Genomic DNA, 20,367 nt, shown 5'->3' on the forward strand with positions numbered 1-20,367 from the left:
CCAGGTCTTGTGGGGCAGCCTGCACTTATTCTCACATTCTGGTGGGTTGGTTGGGGTTGGCTCCTCTGCTCCAGTGGCAGAGCTGAGGCACTGTCTGGGAGGCAGTACTCAGCTTCCTTAGGGCCAGGACTCTGGGCTGCTGCCTTGCCTCTGAGTGACAGCCTCTCCTGTATCTATCAGGGCTGAGACATCTGCTGCTCAGATCTAGAGCATACACAGCCAATAAGGACCCACAGCCACTGTAAGAAGTGGTACAGGGGCTGCAGAGATGGCCCAGTGCTTAAAAGCACTGGTTGCTCTTGCAGAGGACCTAAGTTCAGTTCTCAGCATTCACATGGGCTCACAACTGTCGGTAACTCTAGTCTCAGGGAATCCTATAGTCTCTTCTGACCTCCTAGGACACCAGGCACATATATGGTGCACAGACATGTATACAGGCAAAACACTCACACACATAAAATACCTAATAATAGTGATAATAATAATAATACTAAACTAGATGCGGAAGGCTGGGACTTGACTGATAAGAGTGCTTGGAGCTCAGTTGGTAGAGTACATGCCTAGAACACACAAGGTTCTGTTTTAGTCCCTGACACATCACACTTGGGAGATGGAGGCAGGAGGATTAGGGAGGGGATTGAGGTCATGCCTGACTATACAGCAAGCTCTAGTTCAGCCTGGCCTCCCATGAGACTCTGTCTCCAAAAAACAAAGGAACAAAGTAAGTGGGGGTGAGGTGGGGCTGGAGAGATGGCTCAGTGGTAAAGAAGAACCCTTGCTTTGGTGGCAAATGCCTTTAATCCCAGCACTTGGGAGGAAGAGGCAGATATATCTCTGTGAATTTGAGGTCAGGCTGGTCTACAGAGTGAGTTCCAGGACAGATTCCAAAGCTACAGATAAACCCTGCCTCGACCCCCCACCCCAAAAGAACACTTGCTGCTCTTGGAGAGGACCCAACACCCTCTTCTAGCTTCAGTAGGCAACCAGGCATGCACGTGGTACACACAGATACAGACACACACACACACACACACACACACCACACCACACCATACCACACCACACCACACCACGGGCTGCAGGAATCACACTGCTGGCTGGTGTTTAGCCCCTGGTCTTCTGATCACACAAAGGCATTTTTAATTCTTGTCTAAGCACCACCACACCCAGAGAAGCCAGATGGGCAGGCAAACCACACAAGCACCCTGCTGGCAGGTTCCTCTGCCCAGCCTGGATCACCTATGGAGCGTAGCTAGCTGGAGGGGAAGTCTGGGCAGAGGAGGGCAGGGCGGGCTGGCCAGGTGGCAGTGTCCTGGCTTTGGCATGTAAGCCCTGCAGGTGGGGCCCTGTCAACCTCTATACTACAGCCAACAGTGGACACCGGGTTAGCCTGTGTACTGGCCTGCTGATAGGGTGGGGGAGGGGCCATGGTTCCCTAGCCGCCCCCCTCCAACCAGAGTCTGGCTGTGGGGTGGAGAGTTGGAGACTGTCTTGATCAAAAAGGTGCCCAGAATATGAAGTCCCTGTGAAGGGAGTGGTTGGCACATTTTACTGGGGTAGGGTTGTTTACAGCAGTGGCCTAGCAACAATGTCACATAAAGTCTTTTCCTGTGCTTGTTTACACTGTAATTGTTGGTGGGGGAGCCCTGGAGCAGGAGGTAGAGAAAAGAAGATAAAGGTTTGGATGTGGCAGCCTCTGCAGGGTCAAGGACCCCTGCTTCTAAACACCTGGACCCTCCCTGTGCCCTGGGCTTCAGTGCTAAGCACTGATAGGCATGTGACCAGGGGCAGCTCTCAAGTTCTGGCCCCACCTGCTCACCTAGAAGCCTAGGAAAGGGGCTGGGGAGGTGGTGTGTATGGCTCAGTGGTAAAGTGCTGGCTGGCACAGTTCTGTCTTTAGCATCTATGGAGCAGACACAAGGCCCCAGATTTCAGCCCTAGCTGAACAAGACCCTTGTATTCAATCTCAGGAAATAAAAACACCTAGGCTTACTGGTACCATTCCACCTGCTATTCCCCCTGACACACTAATATCAATGACAAACATGGCGGTCCCTTGTCTCAACTCCCTGATCAACCATGCCTCAGGGGTCACAGGTCTCTTTAGCAGCCCTTAATTCCAGGTCTGTAGAGCAGCTCCGGACAGAGCCCCCACCCCCACCTTTCATGCATTCCACCATCTGTCCTAACCCACGTTATAACCCACAGCACTAACAGCCTGGGGTTTGCTGTGTCACATCAGGGACAAGGGAGGCACAGGCCCACACTGAGGGAGGCTCAAGAGAAGGTGCTAGTTGGTACAGTGTGAGTGACGCATCACAAGAAGGAGCTGCCACACACAGGTGGCTTGTGCAAAGACTATGGAGTGAACAGGAGTACCCTTGAGGTCAGGGCTGGGAAAGAGTTAGAAGAGGGAGTATAGACTCAGCTTTCATGGGGTGGGGTAGGAACAAGGGGCAGGAGAAGAAGCTGAGAAAGTTCTATCTCTTGGTAGGGCTGACAGGTCATGCATTTAATGAGTAGGGGGTAAAAATAAAGAGGACACAATCACAGTAGCCAGGAAAAGCAGTATTGTGTCAAACTGGGAGCCAGGGGAATGGGCAAGGAGAAGCTGGGGCATGGAACAGGCCAAGGGTTTGAAAAATAAGCTTTTCAAAGGTGAGGGCAGCCTGGAGTGATGGATGTCCCAGTGGTTAGAGCCCTGGCTGCTGGAAGAGCCAGGTTCAACTCCCAGCATGCACATGGTGGCTCTCAACCACCTGTGACTCCAGATCCAAGGATTCAGCGCCCTCTTCTGTCCTCAGAAAGTACTGTGCACACATGGTGTACAGTCATAAATGTGGGCAAAACACTCATACACATAAAATATTAAAAAAAAAAAAAGTGAGCTTGGAAGGGTCAAGTCAAAGTGTCATTGGCAAATAAAGTCAAAGGCATTAGGGTTCCCTGCTGGCTCCCAGCCCTTCCTTGAAGCTGGGCGCTTCAGCGCCCAGCCATAAAACCACTTCTTGATTCCTATAGGCAATGCTCACTTCCCTACTGGCTGTGCTCTACAGAGTTTTGAGGACAGATGTGTCAGCCCTAGACACAGTCCCATGAACTCCTCACTGCACTGCATGCTGCTGTGGGATATGGGCAGCATGGGGGTCTTACCCTGACCAGCGCTGCTGACGCCGAGATGTGCGAGGCTGCCAGTGCTGCTAGAGCTGGTGAGAGCGGGGAACGGGGGCTCCTCGGGGTCCAGCGGCGTCGGGAGTGGGGAGGGAAAATGGGTGTTGGTGAGGTCAGGAAGGGAGCCTCCTGTGTTGTGGGTAGCAGGGATCAGGGCTGCCGTGCTCTCCTGCTCTGCAGATGGGAAGATGCTGGGGAGGCAGATGAAGACAGGATGTGAGGTCTGGGACTAGCTGGCCAGCCATGCCACCCCAGGACAACTGCAGTGGTACAGGAGGGGACTGCGAGGATCAGTGGTTACAAAGGACCATCTCTCAGTGAGCTGTGAATATGATAGGACCCCTGGAGGGGAGGAGAGCTGTCCACAGGGAGAGAGGACATGTATGCCATCAAATGACAGGGGTACCCTGGGTACCCACTGGTCATATGCTCATTTTCTCCCCTGCAAGCAGGTACAGGCTTGGAGATGGAAAAGTTCTGGTAACAGAGGGGTAAGGGGGCCAGACTTACTTGATTCCGGGAACCTCGCAGGACTTGGGCCTGGGACCCGTCTGAAAGAGAGCAGAACAGATGGCGGGTAGCAGGCAAGGCTGCCTGTGTGATGTTCCCTGCCCAGGGTCAGCAATCATGCAGTGCAGGGGTGGCTGGGAGGAGACCAGGGCAGAGCCAGGAACTATAGAAGGTCAATGGGGAGGGACTTCTCACATCCTCCCAGATCCTGGAGCTGCTCTTCTGGGTGGGCATAGCCAGGGTCTTTGCCAAAGCCCCAAGCTGAGCTCTAGGTTGCAGCACTGGGGACTCCTGGCTGCCTGTGGGCTCTGTGGTCCTCTGGGAAGCAGTGCTTCAGGCTAGAGTACAGGCCAGAGGATGCAGGGCAGGCAGGCCATAACTGGGTAGCTTGTGACTAGCAGCCTGGCTAGTTTATGGGACTCTGGCTGGGGAAGATTTGGAAAAGCTTTCTGGGCCAGCAATATGGCTCAACCAGTAAAAGAGCTTGCCACCATAGGTTGATGGTCTGAGTTCGATTCTCAGGACCCACATGGCAGGAGAGACCCAACTCCTAAAGTTGTCACAATACATTTAAAAACTGTAATTAAAAAAGAGAAAGACAAGTAATCCATGGACTCAGAAACCCCAATGGCTTTCTTAGCTGTGTGTGGCAAAGCCTCTGAGGTCTCTGAACATAAATTCATTCTGTTTCTATATTTTTATTTTGGCAAACTCATATAGCCTAGGTTGGTTGCAAACTCCTGCTCCTCCTGCCTTGGCCTCAGGGTGCTGAGATGAGGTAAGCATCATGCTATGAGACAGCTGTGTGACAGGCCACACCCACCCTGCTTCTGAACTGAGTCAAAGAGTTTACAGCTGTTGGGAAAGTCAGAAACTCTTTTCTTCTGTTTATTGAGGTTTTGGTTTGAGACAAGGTTTCTCTGAGTAGTCTGGGCTATCCTGAAACTCTCTATGTAGATCCACCTGGCATCAAACTCCACCTGCTTTGGCTTACTTGCTGGGATTAAAAGTGTGTAAGACCAAACCCGGCCAAATTATTCTTTCTTCAGTGTTGGGAATGGAATCCACACATTCTAGGCTCAGGTTACCCCTGACCCACACCCCCCAGTCTCCCTTTTACTTTGAAAGAAAAATGTTTATTTTTGTAATGTGTATTTTGCCTGCCTGCATGAATCTGTACCAGGTGTGTGTCAGAAGAGGGCATGGGTGATTGTAAGTCACTTCCTGGATACAGGGAACCAGACCTGGATCCCTGCAAGAGCCTTTGTACCTTTGTACCTTTTCCTTTTCTAAAACATTTGTTATTTATTTGTGTGTGCATGTGAAGAGTCTGGGCATGCTTGTGCGATTACAGGTGTGTGGAGGTAAGAGGACAATTTGAAGGAGTTAGCCCTCCTATCATGTGGCTCCTAGGGATGGAACTAGGTCACCAGGCTTGGAGAGCCCTCACCAGTCCTGCTTCTATTTTGTATTCTGAAGCAAGGCCTTGCTCTATGGCTCCTGCCTGTGCCTGGACACCAAATGCTGGGTCCCAGCTGGGACAAGTGTCTGTCCTTTTCACCACTGTGACCAGCCATAGATGTTAAATCCTTGAGCTGTTTCTAGGCAGTTTGACAGGGCTGCTGTTAATGTCAAAGCTTGGGTGCCAATCAAGCCAAACAAGAGTCCCACCTTGGCGAAGATGGTGCCACCTAGTCATTTGTTTCCAGGCTGGGTTTGGAAAAAGGTTGGCCCACCCAGCAGCTCTTACCTTCTTTGAGTCCCATGACTGCTTAGAAAGGGTCTTGTCCGTCTCAGACCTGGTCTCCTCCATGCCTGGGACGGCAAGCAGTAACACTGGGTGTGGGGGAAGAAAAGGATCAGGAAGACATGACTACACAGCCAAGTCATGTAAGGGCCACACTGACTGCATGGTCCTAACAGCAAGCTTAGGGGTTTACTGACACTGTAAAAGAGAGCCTAGTCAACAAGACAGACCTGCATAAGAGCTATCAGCTGACTTCATAGCACAAAGAAGCCAAGATGGTGACTGGAGCCAGGGGCCAGCCCCGAGAGCAGAAACACACACACAGGCCCAGAATATAGCCAGCACTCACTGCCTAGGCAAGGTTCCTACAAAACACATGCATTCATCAACACCCAGCTCCAGTAGCCGCACCCGAGCAACAGTCCCTGATAACATCTGATCTGCTCTGATTCTTCCTCTAAGAATGTCCACTACAGTCTGGTGACCTCAGGGGACGAGGGGCCACCTGAGACCAGGTTGCCTGGCATACCTCTCTTCTGGTGTGCATCCTGGGACCCTCCTGAGAAGGGTTCTGCCGGGGTGGGTGTCAATGTGCTCTGATGCAGGGCAGAGTCAGAGTTGGTCCTGGGGATAGAGAGATGGTGACACTCAGGCTCAGCCTTGATCTATCCATGTTAGATACAGCCTTAGTCCCTATAAACATCCAGAAACCGCCCCAGGGGCAGCCTGTGTGGGTCATTCCACCAGCTGTGTGATCACAGGTCTGCCTGGACATCTCTGGGCTCAATTTTATTATGGGCAAAATGGACACAAAAACAGCTTACAGCCTAGGACTGTTTCTACAGTCTCATGTAGGCCAGGCTGGCCACAAACTCACTGTACAGCTACCTTGGGCCTCTGAACTTCCTGTCTCTCCCTCCTGAGTGCTATGATCACATGGTGTGGCATGCATGTAGGGGCCTTTCCAGCCTGGCCTCCTCAGAACCCTCCTGTGTTCCTCAGGCTGCTCAGCATATCTCACTGAGTATGCTAGGATTTCAGATGTGTGCTACTGTGTCTGAATCCATGTGGGTTACAGGATTTGAACTCAGGGCCTTGTGAGTTGCCACCCAGCTTTCCATTCCCAATTTTTTTCTTTTTAAAGAATTGTGGTATTTTTAAAGACACACACACACACACACACACACACACACACACACACACACACACACGGTTTTTTTTGAGACAGGGTTTTTGGTAGTTTTGGAGCCTGTCTTGGAACTTGTTTTGTAATCCAGGCTGGCCATGAACTCACAGAGTTCTACCTACCTCTGACTCCTGAGTGCTAGGATTAAAAGGCATGCACCACCACCAACTGGCTAGATTTATTTATTGTTTATGTACAGGTATTCTGCCTGCATATATGCCTATGCACCATGTGACTGCCTGGTATCCATGGAAGACAGAAGAGGGCATCAGATCCCCAGGAACTGGAGTTACAGATGGCTGTGAAATACCATGTGGGTGCTGGGAATCAACCTGGGTCCTCTGGATGAACAGTCCATGCTCTTAGCTACTGAGCTGTCTCTCCAGAGCAGTTTTATATGGAGCTGAGGATGGAACCCAGACTTCATGCATGCTAAGTGAGCACTACCAACTGAACATCAAGCACTCCACAGCCCCATCCCAGTCTGGTTTGTTTTAAGAGAGTGTTATCCAGGGATGGTCCTAGCAACAGTGAAGACAGAAAGGTTGCTTGCACCCAGAAGTGTGAGGCCTGCCTGAGGAGCACAGTGAGAAACCATGTTTGAAAAACAATTGGGCCAGCAAGAGAGCACAGAAGCTTGCTGCCAACCAAGTCTGATGATCTAGGTATTAGCCCTGGGACCCAAGTGGCAGAAGAGAGATGCTCAAGCTGACCTGTGATCCCCACCTGTGGCACACATGCTCTCCCCCACAAAGCCAGGTGTGGTGGCACACACCTTTAATCCCAGTACTTGGAGGCGGAGACAGGAGGATCTCTGTGAGTTTGAGGCCAGCCTGGTCTACCGAGAGAGTTCCAGGACAGCCAGGGCTACAGAGCGAGAACCTGTCTCAAATGAGCCATAACTCAGTGGCTGAGTGCTCTCTTAGTACTCATAAGGCCTTAAGTTTCATCCCAAGCACCACATAAACTGGGTGTGGTGACACAGGCCTGTTACTTCAGTGGCTAAGGCTAAAGGGCAGGTGTTGAAGTTCATTCCCAGCTACATAGTTAAGTCCAGGGTTGGCCTAAGTCCATGAGACCCTCCCTCAGAGTATGTTAGTAAGTATCTCCACTATCTATAAACTGAGTCCTTGGGAATGTGCAGGACTCTGAGCCCATGTAGCTCAGATCTGACCAGCATCCCTCTGGTACAACAGTGCAGTGTTGGCGCAGAACCTTCACATCCTCCCAAGATGTCAGTGCCTCTGAGTGACAGGGCACTGGATGTGATGCAATTATTATATTGTTTTTATCCCCAAGATTTATTTTATGTGAATGTGTGTGCATGTAGTTCCTTTGGAGACCAGAAGAGGGTGTCAGACAGGGCGCTTGTGAGCTGCCATATGGTACTGGGACTCAAACCCAAGTCCTTTGGCGGCTGAGCTGTCTCTGCAGCCCCTTGTTTTGAGACAAGGTCTTACTGTGGAGTCCTGAATAACCTGGAGCTCACAGAGATCTGCCTGTCTCTGCCCCCCACATACTGAGACGACAGGTGGGGACCACCATATCCAGCAAATACCAATAAGCAGCAATTCCCATAGGTTCCTTTTGTGGTGCTGGGGATAGAAGCAGGGTACTCAGGCAAGGCACATGGTGCTTGCCACAGATCTGCATCTCATTGCCAAATTTAGATCATGTGTCTGAAATGCTATTTCCGTAGAGGAGAATGCCAGGCTTGGTGGAACACACTCTGTTCCTGCCACTCAGGAGGCTGAGGACCACTTCAGCCTGGCAATTTGTAGCTAGTCTGGGCTACAGAGTGAGAGGCTGTCTCATTAAGAGAACAAAATAAAAACAAAATAAGCAAGATACACCGCTGACTATTCAATTCTGAAAAGAAATAAGTAAGTAATATAAGCTGGGAGGTGGTGGCACATGCCTTTAATTCCAGAAATTGGGAGGCAAACACAGGTGGATCTCTGAGTTTGAGGTCAGCCTGGGCTATAAATTGAGTTCCAGGACAGCGAGTACTACACAATGAAACCCTGTCTTGAAAAACAAACAAACAAAAAGAAATATATAGAGAGAGAAGAAAGGAGGAAGGGGAAGAGGAGGAGCAGGAGGAGGAGGGAGAAGCAGGAGCAGGAGGAGGGAGGAGCAGGGAGGAGGAGCAGGGAGGAGGAGCAGGGAGGAACAGGAGAAAGAGCAAGAGAGCAGGAGAGAGGAGCAGGAGGAGGGAGGAGGAGCAGGAGGAGGAAGGAGGAGGGAGGAGGAGCAGGAGGAGGGAGGAGGAGCAGGAGGAAGGGAGGGAGGAGCAGGAGGAGGGAGGAGGAGCAGGAGGAGGGAGGAGGAGCAGGAGGAGGAAGGAGGAGGGAGGAGGAGCAGGAGGAGGGAGGAGGAGCAGGAAGGAGGAGGGAGGAGCAGGAGGAGCAGGAGGGAGGAGCAGAAGGGAGGAGCAGGAGCAGGGAGGAGGGAGGAGGAGCAGGAGGAGGAGCAGGAGCAGGGAGGAGGAAGGAGGAGGGAGGAGGAGCAGGAGGAGCAGAGGAGGGAGGAGGAGCAGGAGGAGGGAGGAGGAGCAGGAGGGAGGAGGAGCAGGAGGAGCAGGAGAGAGGAGGAGCAGGAGGAGGGAGGAGGAGCAGGAGGAGGGAGGAGCAGGAGGAGCAGGAGGAGGAGGAGGGAGGAGGAGCAGGAGCGAGGAGGGAGGAGGAGCAGGAGGAGGGAGGAGGAGCAGGAGGGAGGAGGAGCAGGAGGAGGGAGGAGCAGGAGGAGGGAGGAGCAGGAGGAGGGAGGAGCAGGAGGAGGGAGGAGCAGGAGGAGGAGCAGGAGGAGGGAGGAGCAGGAGGAGGGAGGAGCAGGAGGAGGGAGGAGCAGGAGGAGGAGCAGGAGGAGAGAGGAGGAGCAGAGGAGGAAGAACAGGGAGAGAAGTGGGGTTTAAAGGCTCCTGAAGACTTATCTCCACATTATGGAGAGAGTTGATGTCTGGAACCCTTTGGAAGCATCTGGCTCACTTGGTCACTTTCCAGTGATTGTGCCCTGCCTCTCCACACACAACTGTAGCAAATGTGTACACTGTGTCCTCCAGGAGGCAGGTGTCCCTGGCACTGACCTCCTCCAGCTGGTATCCGCAGGAGGCGAGAGGTACACGGTACTGTAGGGGCAGCTGTCAGCGTGGATGGGTTAAGGGAACCTTGAAGTGGGTTCTGAAACCTCCTGTGCCCATATGCTGTGGCCACAGCACAGGAAACCCAATGCACAGGCTGTGGAGCCAGGCTGCTGAGAGCTCCTGGGAGCAGCCTGGGCTCCCAGCTTGTGGCTAGGCCTGCAGACAGCTGGCCAGGAGGGCAAGGGGTGTTTCCTGCCTGGCTGGAAGCAGCTGCTGGTGCAGGGGCTCCCAGCAAGGCCAGACCCCTTCACCTACAATTCAGCACTATCCTCTAAGCCATTCCAATGGTGCCTCACAATGGTGCCCAGATGCCTCAGGGAGGCCAAATTCAACTGACCTCTTCAATTGAGGTGGCACCCAGCATCAAAGGCTCAGAAGCAAGAAGCAGGGAGCAGACAGATAGCTCCATCTTGCAGAGTTGGGAGTGGGGACTAGAATAACCTGGGATGGGGATCTCACTGAGGCAGCCAAGTTTGGAAGAGGACCCTGGCTGGAGTCCACCCTTCAAATAACAGAGCCCAACTGTATATGTGGAGTCACCATTGTGTCCATCTGGGCCTGGCTCTGTCTGTAGCCTTAATCAGAAGATCTTCTACTTCCTTGAAGGCTGCGCTCCTGACCATTCCTTGTGGTCCAGTGCTCTGTGGTTTGGAGCCACTCTCCTTAACTCTTCCCTTTGTCCCACTGACCCCACCGCTGACTCCAGCACACTGACTATCTCCAGGCTGCCCCCTAGATTTCCCCAATTTGGTGCCCACAGGCAACAGTGTGTGCCTGTTCCCCTGTTCCCTCCCAATCCCACATACATCCTCTTCAAAAAGGATATCTGTCGCCCATGCTTGTCAACTGACAGGGGCCGCCGGTGCGGAGAGCCAAGTCTACCTCGCTCACGATATACTCTGTCCACAAGCCCATGATGTCGTGTAGTCCGACTCGTGTCCAGGCCTGAGGACTGAAACGGTGTCTGGAGAGAAGGATAGGTCATGAATGGGGGTTAAGAAAGGAGAGGGAAGACCCGAACCCAGGTCACTGGCTTAGGCCTGAGGTTCCCCCAGCTCTACCCTCAGGGACCCCTGATCTGCAACATACCATATTCAAACCTCTCCACAGGCTTCTCTGGCAGCCCAAGCTCCAGCTGAACCATGAGACTGAGGTACAAAAGCTGACAGGGATGTCCCAGGAAGGGCAGGAGGCATGCAGTGCAGCCTGCATGTTCAGGCCAGACTGGGAGGTACAAGCTTTGCCTGGGTGCCAAGGGTAGCTCTCCCCAGCTGGCCAGGTGCAGACAGGCCTCCACCCTTTCTCCCAGGCCTGGCCAGCCTCCTGTCCCCACTTACGTCATCTCTGGAGGGTCCTGCCAAGAGAGGCCCCTAGGGCTTCAAGCCCAGAGATGCTGTAGGGCCCACCTGGCCTAGCATTTGCTCCCAAGAGGATTGAGGCAGAGCCCAGAACTGCTCTGGATTGAGCTGTGGGCCCCCTCTCCTACCCCCTCTGCTGCTCCCATCCCCAGCATCTCAGCCAGGCGCCACTGGGAGCCAATTACAGGCGCCTTCCAGGGCTATGGCCTGGCTGGCTGGGGATGCTTACCCACACCTGGTCTGGCACAAGGCTCCAGGCAAGCCTCTGAGTCCCCAAGGCTGCCAGAAACCTGTCACCATGTTAGGGTGAACTCAGCTGTCTAAGCCAGCCCAGGACATATCTTGGGCCCATGACTGCCTGGCTTCCTGGGCCCTGGGTCCCTCTGTCCCAAGTCACAAAATGAAAGCCATTCTGATATTCAAACAGGTTTCCTGCCAGTGGTGGCTGGAATGGACTGGCCACTTCTTTCTGTGTGTCTGCCTTCAGGGCTGGCTAAGAAGTGGCCACTGCCAAATCTCTCTGTGACCCAGAAAAAGAGCTTGCTGATTTAGAACTTTTCTATATATTTCCCCATGAAAAGGGACTGATCCCCAAAAATGGCCATGAACCTCACCGCCAGGGCCTGGGGAAAGAAGAGGCCAGTCATTTCTCTGAGACATCTATAAGCCCAAGGGGAAACTGAGGCATCCACCTCTCTAGGAAAGAAATGCCCCCACACATTAGGTCCCTCCCAGCTCTCTGCTCCCATTAGCAATCAAGACCCATCCTGCAAACAGACCACTAGCCCTCTAGACCCCACCCAGTCTTCCAATCCCCACCACTTCTCCAGGCCCCTCCCAGCTCTCCAGTCCTATTTGGGATCCAGCATTTGAGCATGTGCATGCTTCGGGGCTTGGACCATGCAGCTTAGGACACATGTGTGGACTCTGCTGCAACAGACCCCAGGTCAGGATATGTGCACATGGCATCTGCCCAAGAAGACCCCAAGAGTCCTGGGGGACTTTGAGCAGCACCCATACACACTTCCCAAGATGGCTGGCACAGAGTAGATTTGCTTCGGGAAGGTGGATGGAAGGGGAACCTCCCAGAGAGTCATAGGGACAGTTGTGGTGCACCCAGTGCCCACATATGGGTCAAGGTCTTACTGGCTGGAGCTGGACAAGGACAGCCTCAGCCTGGGGCTCAGTTACCAGAGACACCAAGCTGTGTCCAGGGCTAGCCCCCAAAATCCACTGCACTGAAGATGCAAAGAACCAACACCAGTGAGCATGTGTACCTCGGGCAAATGTGGGCCTAGTAGGGTCCCTTGTGCCCCGGCACTGAAAAGTGCATTGTGGTGACCATGCATGGTCAAGTGAAGATGCTGGAGTGGAGGGGGGTAGCTGGGAGGAAGATAAAATAGAGGTCACCGGCCCCAGAAAGCCAGTGACTTCAGTACACCAAGCCCTGGTACTCCACAGGGTGATTGATGTCCCCCAGGACCGAGCTAGCAGACCTGAGCAAAGCCAGGTAAAGGCTGCCTATCCCAGCAGCAGGTAGGAGAAGAGTCATGACTCAGGAGCCTGCCAGCTCTTTGGGGACATGCTTGTTCCCAGACGGTTGGTAGCACTGTGTTTGATGGCTGGAGGGCCCTGTCTGCACCCCCTCCTTGTACTTCTCCTGAAGACTGCGGTCTGGGGAGAGGAGCTGGCCCTTATCTACATTATTTTGACAGCGGCCTGTGGCCTGAGGGAGCCATGATGGGTGTGCAGCTCTGCCAAGAACCATCTGCAGACAAGTGGGGTCAGGCGGCAGGGGCTTCCTTCTGAGAACTGCAGATCAGTGAGGCAGCTGGAGCCAAGTCCCCCCTCCCCCCGAGGCCCAGAGCTCTTCCTGAGACCTCAAAAGCCTGCTGGCAGGTGCAGCAGCTGCTGAGTATTATGAGCAGCAGAGTGGGGGTGGGGATGAGGATGGGGGCTAATTCCAGGAGTCTGTGGAGCTCAGGGAACCCCACTAGGCTGCCAGGCTGCCCCACCTCCTCCAGCCCCAGGATATAAGAGAAGTGGGTGGAAAACAGCTCAGCCTGTGGGCCACCCAGTTGTCCCTGGAGTCTGTGGCTGAGGGGGGGCCCAGGATGGGGGGGCAAAGTTGAGACAGGAAGACTTGGAGTATTACCTAGGAGAGGGAAAGTGCCAGGAGTACAGGGAGGCTCACCTGGAAGGAGAAATCCATGCTGCCACTTCCAATCTGGTTCACGTTGGGCAGGGATCCACCATAGTACTGGCCGCGGCTGGGGCCCAGCTGTAGGTACTGGGATTTTTGCAGTTGAAGCTGGAGAAGCAAAGTCATCAGCTGTTACCATGCAGGAGGGGACATATTCTAAGGGAGCCCCACAGAGTACTCATATCTAGAAGGTTCAAGTGGTGGGGTTCAAGACCTATGTGGACCCTGTGACTGAGATTCTGAAAGAGGCAGAACCTACTGTGGATAGTCCTCCCTGAAGAGCCCCTGACAGTGAGCTACCTGGCTCACTCTGCTGAGAGCCCTGGGGAAGCCTGGCCAGAAACCACAGATATGCTAGCCACTGGGAAGCCTCTTTCAATGGTGGGAAACTGGTTACCAATGTAATATGTGTCCCAAGTCCCACAGGGCTGTGGGGCTGTCTGACCCTCAAGCTCTTGTCTGAGCACTAAGGATCCTGCATAAGCCTCTAGCTCCTTAGGGCCCTGAGGAAACAGGTGCAGCCACACATTTAGGTAATATGCCTGCTTGTCTCCAGATCTGCTCAGGAATGAGGAGATGGCCTCTGTGAATTGTAAGGGACAAGGGCAAATGTTTAATTGAGGGGCATGGCACATGGGGAAGAGAAAACGCTGTGTGCTCCGGCTGGGTCTGTGGTTGCTAGGGTCCCACACTGTGTATACAACATGGGCTGATTTTCAGTTCTCTCACATACAACTATCGACCCAACCTCCCACCCTTCCCACACCAGCCCTTGCTTCCTGGGGAGGCTTGGACCTTGGAGAGGGAAGCAGAACTCCAATTGGCTGCACACCAGGCCCAGCACCTCACCCAGGTGGACAGCTACTTCCTGTGGGCCTCAGTGGAGGAAGATGAACAGGCCTGGTTCTTAGGTGCCTATATTGGGTCTGTACTGGAGGTACCTACATTCTCAGTGGATGCCAGCTGGTCCCACCCACAACTCTCACTGAGTTCTTCCCAGCAGCTATGAAATATGGAAAGGGGCTGACAAGATGGTTCAGGAAGAAAAGGCGTTTTCTGCTAAGCCTGATGACCCAAGTTCAATCCTTAAGTCCCAGAGAGGACTGACTCCCACAAGTTGTCCTCTGACCTCCACAAACACTTTGTGTGGGATTTCACCCACACAAGTAAGTGTAATTAAAATTATGAACCAAGCACCAGGCAGTGGTGGCTCACACCTTTAGTCCCAGCACTTGGGAGGCAGAGGCAGGGGGATCTCTGTGAGTTTGAGGCCAGTCTGGTCTACAGAGCGAGTTCCAGGATAAACTCCAAAGTTACAGAGAAACCCTGTCTCAAAAAGAAAAAAAAAAGGAAAAGGAAAAGAAAAGAGAAGATACAAGTCAGAAGACGGTGCTTCCCATTGCCCACCCTGTCTAGGGCTGTGTCTCTCCTGACTTCCTGGGTCACATCCTTAGGTTCCCCCCCCCTTATCTGACTGAGCCTCAGTTTCCCACATCCTAGTCTGTGCTCTACCAGCCCCTGTGGTGACAGAAATGGCACTCTATGGAAGGACAGAGCCACAGTTCTTGGAGAACTAGGTACCAGGGCAGAACACATCAGGGCCATTGTGTTTATATCCTGGAATTTGGGGGCAAATCTCAGAACTGGGTCTGACCAGTAGGGCAATCGGGGCTCCTGAGCCCACCCTGCACAAGCCTTGCTCTCCTGCCATGTCCAAGCCTGCCCACCTTGCTCAGCACCCTGGGCCTTGCAGCTAACACCTTGTATCTAGGCTGGCATGGTGGGGACTCCACTATCCCTAGGGAAGTCAGGCCCTGTGTTCCTTGTCCCCAGGTGACTTGGAGGCCTTCAGCATATCCTCTCCATCAGAGTACCACTGTGACAGGGTATGGAGGTGACCTGTCATTCCAGCACACCCGGGCTGAGGCAGGAAGGGCAGGAGGTCAAGGTCAGTATCTTAAGTGTTTCTACTGCTGCGATGAGAAATCATGCCCAAAAAGCAAATTGGGGAGGAAAGAGTTTATTTGGCTTACACTTCCACAGCACTGTTCACCATGGAAGGTACTCAGCACAGGAACTCACACACAAGGCAGGAACCTGGAGGCAGGAGCTGATACCGAAGCCATGGAGGGTGCTGCTTACTGGCTTGCTCCTCATGGCCTGCTCAGCTGCTTTCTTACAGAACCCAGGACCACCAGGCCAGGAATAGCACTTCCTACGGTGAGCTGGACCCTCCCTCATCGATCACTAATTAAGAACATGCTCCACAGGCTACTCTACAGCCAGATCTTAAGAGGCATTTTCTCAGTTGAGGTCCCACCTCTTAGATGACTCCAGCGAGGACAACTATTCTTAACTACATGAGACTCTAACACAATTACTTGAAGCAGGAAACTTTGAGGCGACTCAGTAGAACAGCAGAAGATTTCTCTGTTAGTTTAGCCTCCATGGGGAAACCCTGGTAGTGTGGATATGAACAGTGGATGAAGACTGAGGCCTCTCTTTGGCAAGGAAAAGCGCCACAGCTCCCTTCAGAGCAACAGTGACAGCACCAAGAAGCTCTCAGTCTGACAGCAGTGTGCTGAGCCACCAAGAGCCTGAGAATGACCACAAATGGGCCGGCCATGCAACAAAGAACTCGAAACCCTGCCCTCCAAATCCTATCAGGGTTCGAGCCTTCCTTCCTCCCTCCCTCCCTTTCTTCCTGACAGGGTTTCACTGTGCAGCCCTGGCTGCCGTCACAAAGATCCACCTGCCTCTTCCTCCTGAGTATTGGGATTAAAAGTGTGCCACTACCACACTAGCTTTTTAAAGAGCATCACCATGTACATGGGGCTTCAAGGTCACCTTTCATTAGCTTGACCTCTGAGGAAGCTGGACACTGGACACTGAAGTCACCCATGCTGGTGGTCACTCAGTCCGCAAGACTGACCTCCAACCAGAACCCTGATAATCCTGATACCCTGGCAATACGGCCGTGCTGGCACACACTGGTTGGGCAGGCCAACCATGCCCATGTGGTGCCATGAGGATGGGACAACTGGAAAGCCTGCCCCCTGTCTCCTTTCTGGTTTAAACTCTGTAAGTCAAAGGACTTTCAGTACATGGTCAGTACATGAGTCTTTTCAGTACATGGTCAGGACAGAGGGTGACCCTGGAGTGATGAGATCCTGGCTTGTACCCTGTAAGTCTCTCTTCCTGCAGCCAAGCAACATGCCCTGAACCTGTCACACTGTGTTTCCTGAAGACACAGAGCATGTCTACAGAGGCATGCCAACCTGTATCTGCTGAGGAGCATGTGAATGAAGGAGTGAGCAGGTAAGCAAGCACGTGGATTGATACATGAGATTGAGGAATGATGGTACACACATGAACAGAAGCATGGCTGGACGTACCCAGTTTTCTTCAGGACTGCCCACAAGGATAGCCCCTCTGAAGCCATACTGCACCTAAAGCAGTAGTTTGAAACCTGTGGGTCAAAACCCTCTGAGGGTCAAATGATCCTTTCACAGGGGTCATATAACAGACATTTACATTACTGTTCCTAACAGTAGCAAAATTAGTTATGAAGTAGCAATGCAATGCTTTTATGGTTGGGGGTCATCCCAACATATGTGACTGTATTAAAGAGCCATGGTATTATGAAGGTTGAGAACCACCAAAAGTTAAATCACTTGTCCCTGATCCCCAGGCTATGCTAGCCACCTTGACAAGAGCAAGTGCATGTGGACACTGGCCCCTGAGGTACCAACTTCCTGGGAGATACAGTAACTCCCACTGTTCTGGGCAGAGCCCGTGGGATGCTTCCTCCACACCCTCCCAGCTGCTAGCAAGGGGTCGCAACACAGCATTACTTCTCAAGTCCTGTGAATCAAGCCCAGGGCCCAAGTCTATAAACAGCCCTCTCCAAGATCCTGAGAGCCTTGACAGAGGGTAGGCAGGCACCCACACACTCACTTCAGCCTGCCACCTTCTACTTGCCCTACTGAGGAAGGGCTGCCTTGACCTTCTGAGTGCCTACATTACAGGTATGTGCACCACAGAGAAAAACAAAGACACAGCTGGGAGCCAAAGTGCCACACTGCTGGATACCATCCAAACTAAAGGAAGGATCCAGCACTGGCCTGGTCACAGGCTCTGCTTGTAACTTCTTGACCCCCCACCACCATTGCCCTTAGCTACCAGCTGGTCTGCACTCCTGGATCTTGACTCTGCTGCAGAGAGCTCATGAGACCTGGAAGCTGCTGTGTTTAGAACCAGACTGTGAGTAAAGCCTGCAAGTGGGGTCTCCCTTCCTGACTCCTGGCTCTAGCCTTGGATCCTTCCAGAATGTCAGTCCCTGTCCATGCTGACCACCCTTCTACACAGTGCCTAACCATGGAGTCAAGGTGGCAGGTATCCCTGCCATGCCTTTCACTGCTGTTTTGTGATTAAGGGGACTGGGAGAGAAGCAGCCTGTCTCACCCTGTGGCCATGCTGGACATGTTCCATAAACATGGCATCTGGATGGGTAGCAGCTAGATGGGGCAACTCTTCTGTGTTCCCTGAGCCCTTCCACCCCAGAACAAATCCCAGGTGAACATGACAAGACCGGGTTAGAATTCTAGAGTTGTCCAAGTGCCATGAGCTGGGTAGCTTAAAGCCATGGGCATTCCTTGCCTCAATTCCCCCTGGAGACCCCTTCCTGCCTCATCCATCTTCTACACACTCTGGGCAGTCTAGGACTTGGGGTCATAGCTCCAGTGTCCCTGTCCCATGATGTAGCAGTCTTTGTCTCAGCCTTAGGTCATGCAGGGCTCTTTCCTCCCCTCAGGATCTGTGGGCCCCATGATCAATGGTCCCAGAAAAAAAAGATCACTGCATTTTTCCAAGAACCCCTAGATTCCCATGATTCCCTAAATGCCACTGTGGCAATTCCCAGAGACTCAACACTACCTGAGTACTCCTGGAATTCTGTGTCCACAGAGCCCCTGGCACTCGACACCCACAGATACCAAGGGGTGATAAACTGGCCCCTGGATCTCAACTTAATTGAGGTGAACTCTTTTTAAAAACATGTATTTTAGCAGGGGGTGGTGGCACATGCCTTTAATCCCAGCACTTAGTAGGCAGATCTCTATGAGTCTGAGGCCATCCTGACCTACACAGCAAGTTCCAGGACAACCTAGGCTACTCAAAGAAACCCTCACCCAAAACCATCATTTATTTGTTTGTTTGTTTATTTGAGACAAGGTTTCTCTGTAGACCAGTCTGGCCTCAAAACTCAGAGAGATCCACCTGCCCTGCCTCTGAGTGCTGGGATTAAAGGTGTGTGCCACCACCGCCCCAGCAGTATTTATTTTAATTACATGCACTTGTGCATAAGTTCACAGATGCCAGAAGGGGTCATTGGATCCCACAGAGCCTGAAGGAACCCAGGTTCTCTGCAGGAACAGCACTCAAACTCCTAACTCCTGCGCCATCTCTCTGGACCCTAAGAATTTTATTCCTGCAGACCCTGGGTCCTGAGCATGAGGATGCACTGCTGGGGAGATACTCTCTCAGGACAGTACTCTACTCCTCTGATGGACAACTCAAGCAAGCCTGGCAGGGAGACAGGGCCTGCCTAGCTAGGAGGTGGCTAAGCATGGTGGGGCTGTCCCCCAGACTAGGGCTCAGACTCCTCCAAGAACCCTCCCACTGCATATGGAGCACCTCTTCAGGAGGAAGACTCAATAGAGCCCCATTGGCCTCTCCTTGAGTGGGCTGGTCAGGGCATCATAGAAAAGCTACCTCTGGCTTTGTGTGAAGCCACTGTGGGAACCTCTTGGGGATTGGAAAGGACCTGGCAGTTTCCCAGGAAGACCTGTGCAGCCCCCACAACCACTAGCCCCTCCCAGCTTCACTGCTCAGATAGAGTGGCCTTGGGCAGGCCAGGACTGGCTGTAGTCACCATGGCAACAGGCCGGCCTTGTAAAGAGATTAAGAGGAACTGGCCAGCTGATGCTGGGGCTCTGTCCTTGTGCAGGGACTATGGTGAAAAGGAGCAGGGAAGGGGAGGAGAGGAATGAATGCTCTGTGTATGCCTCAGTTTCCCCTCACTTGTCTGACCCTCTGATCTCCCTAACCTCATTGTGCCTCTACCAGATAAGCCAGGTGCAGCTGCCTCAGGGTCTCTGCATGGGTACCAGCAAGGAGACTTGCTACTGCCTAGAACTCCACCGGGTTCTCCCTTCTGCACTTTGAACCTCCTTGAATAGGGACTGTCCTCTGTCACACTGTGACCTCCACAGTGGCCAAAAGCAGAGCCTGCAATAGAAGTAGAGCTTGGATGTGCCACAAGCAGCTAGAAAAATGCTTGAAAGACTGACCAGAAGAGCAGTTCTGGGTCCCTGGCTAGGAACACAGCTTTTCCCATGCCTACAGAGGACAACTGCCCCGCCTCTCATGGCTGTAATGGGGAAAGAGGTTCAGACACCAACCACACTTTCCCAGTGCTGAGGCCAGCAGAGGCTAAGGTCCAGCACACAAAGGCCCAGGGGTTCACACACTTGGACCCTGCGGCCTTGTAGCACAGTTACAGAAGAAGGCCAAGGGCAGGGGACTCTGGACATGGCCACCTTCCCAGTGTTCTCTGAGAGGGAGATTCTGCAAGTTCAGCAAAGGCCTCAAGGAGCTAGTGAGGTGCAGGAAGGGCTGGTACAAAGGCCCTGGAGCAGGGGCCTCAGATAGCGCCAGCCACCAGGAAGGGAACAGAAGCCACACAGCGCTACTCAGCACTGACAGAGACTGGAGCTCCTCAATTACTGCAAAGGATACCTCCCTGCCCATGCTGCCCCAGCCTTGTCAACCACCCACATCCCCAAGCTCTCCCCAGGAGGAGCCATCTGCTCCCTGCAGCTAAGCCCTCAGATTCTAAAGAGCAGGATGTTGCACCATCACAGGGATCCCAGCTCACCCTAACCCTGGTGGAGCAGAACCAGCCCCCGGGGCCAAGTGATCAGGCTGCTGACTGGCTAGTTATAAACAAAGCAAGGAAGCTGACAACATTTCACCCAACCCACTCCCCAA

At 53.0% G+C, this 20,367-nt stretch overlaps 1 protein-coding gene across 2 annotated transcripts in view; it reads right to left on the minus strand.

Annotated features, from left to right (window-relative positions):
- Crtc1 (CREB regulated transcription coactivator 1) overlaps positions 1-20,367 on the minus strand; it is a 48,809-nt gene that overhangs the window by 10,151 nt on the left and 18,291 nt on the right. For both annotated transcript variants that reach the window (XM_051178080.1, XM_051178079.1), the window contains exons 2-8: positions 13,309-13,425; positions 10,583-10,720; positions 9,700-9,761; positions 5,958-6,052; positions 5,432-5,517; positions 3,682-3,722; positions 3,154-3,362 (exon numbers count right to left, since the gene is read on the minus strand). In XM_051178080.1, the coding sequence (XP_051034037.1) occupies positions 3,154-3,362; positions 3,682-3,722; positions 5,432-5,517; positions 5,958-6,052; positions 9,700-9,761; positions 10,583-10,720; positions 13,309-13,425 (748 nt within the window). The remainder of the gene's footprint in view (positions 1-3,153; positions 3,363-3,681; positions 3,723-5,431; positions 5,518-5,957; positions 6,053-9,699; positions 9,762-10,582; positions 10,721-13,308; positions 13,426-20,367) is intronic.

The sequence above is a fragment of the Phodopus roborovskii genome, unplaced genomic scaffold (genome assembly GCF_943737965.1).
Source record: "Phodopus roborovskii unplaced genomic scaffold, PHOROB, whole genome shotgun sequence".
NCBI classification, from domain to species: domain Eukaryota; kingdom Metazoa; phylum Chordata; class Mammalia; order Rodentia; family Cricetidae; genus Phodopus; species Phodopus roborovskii.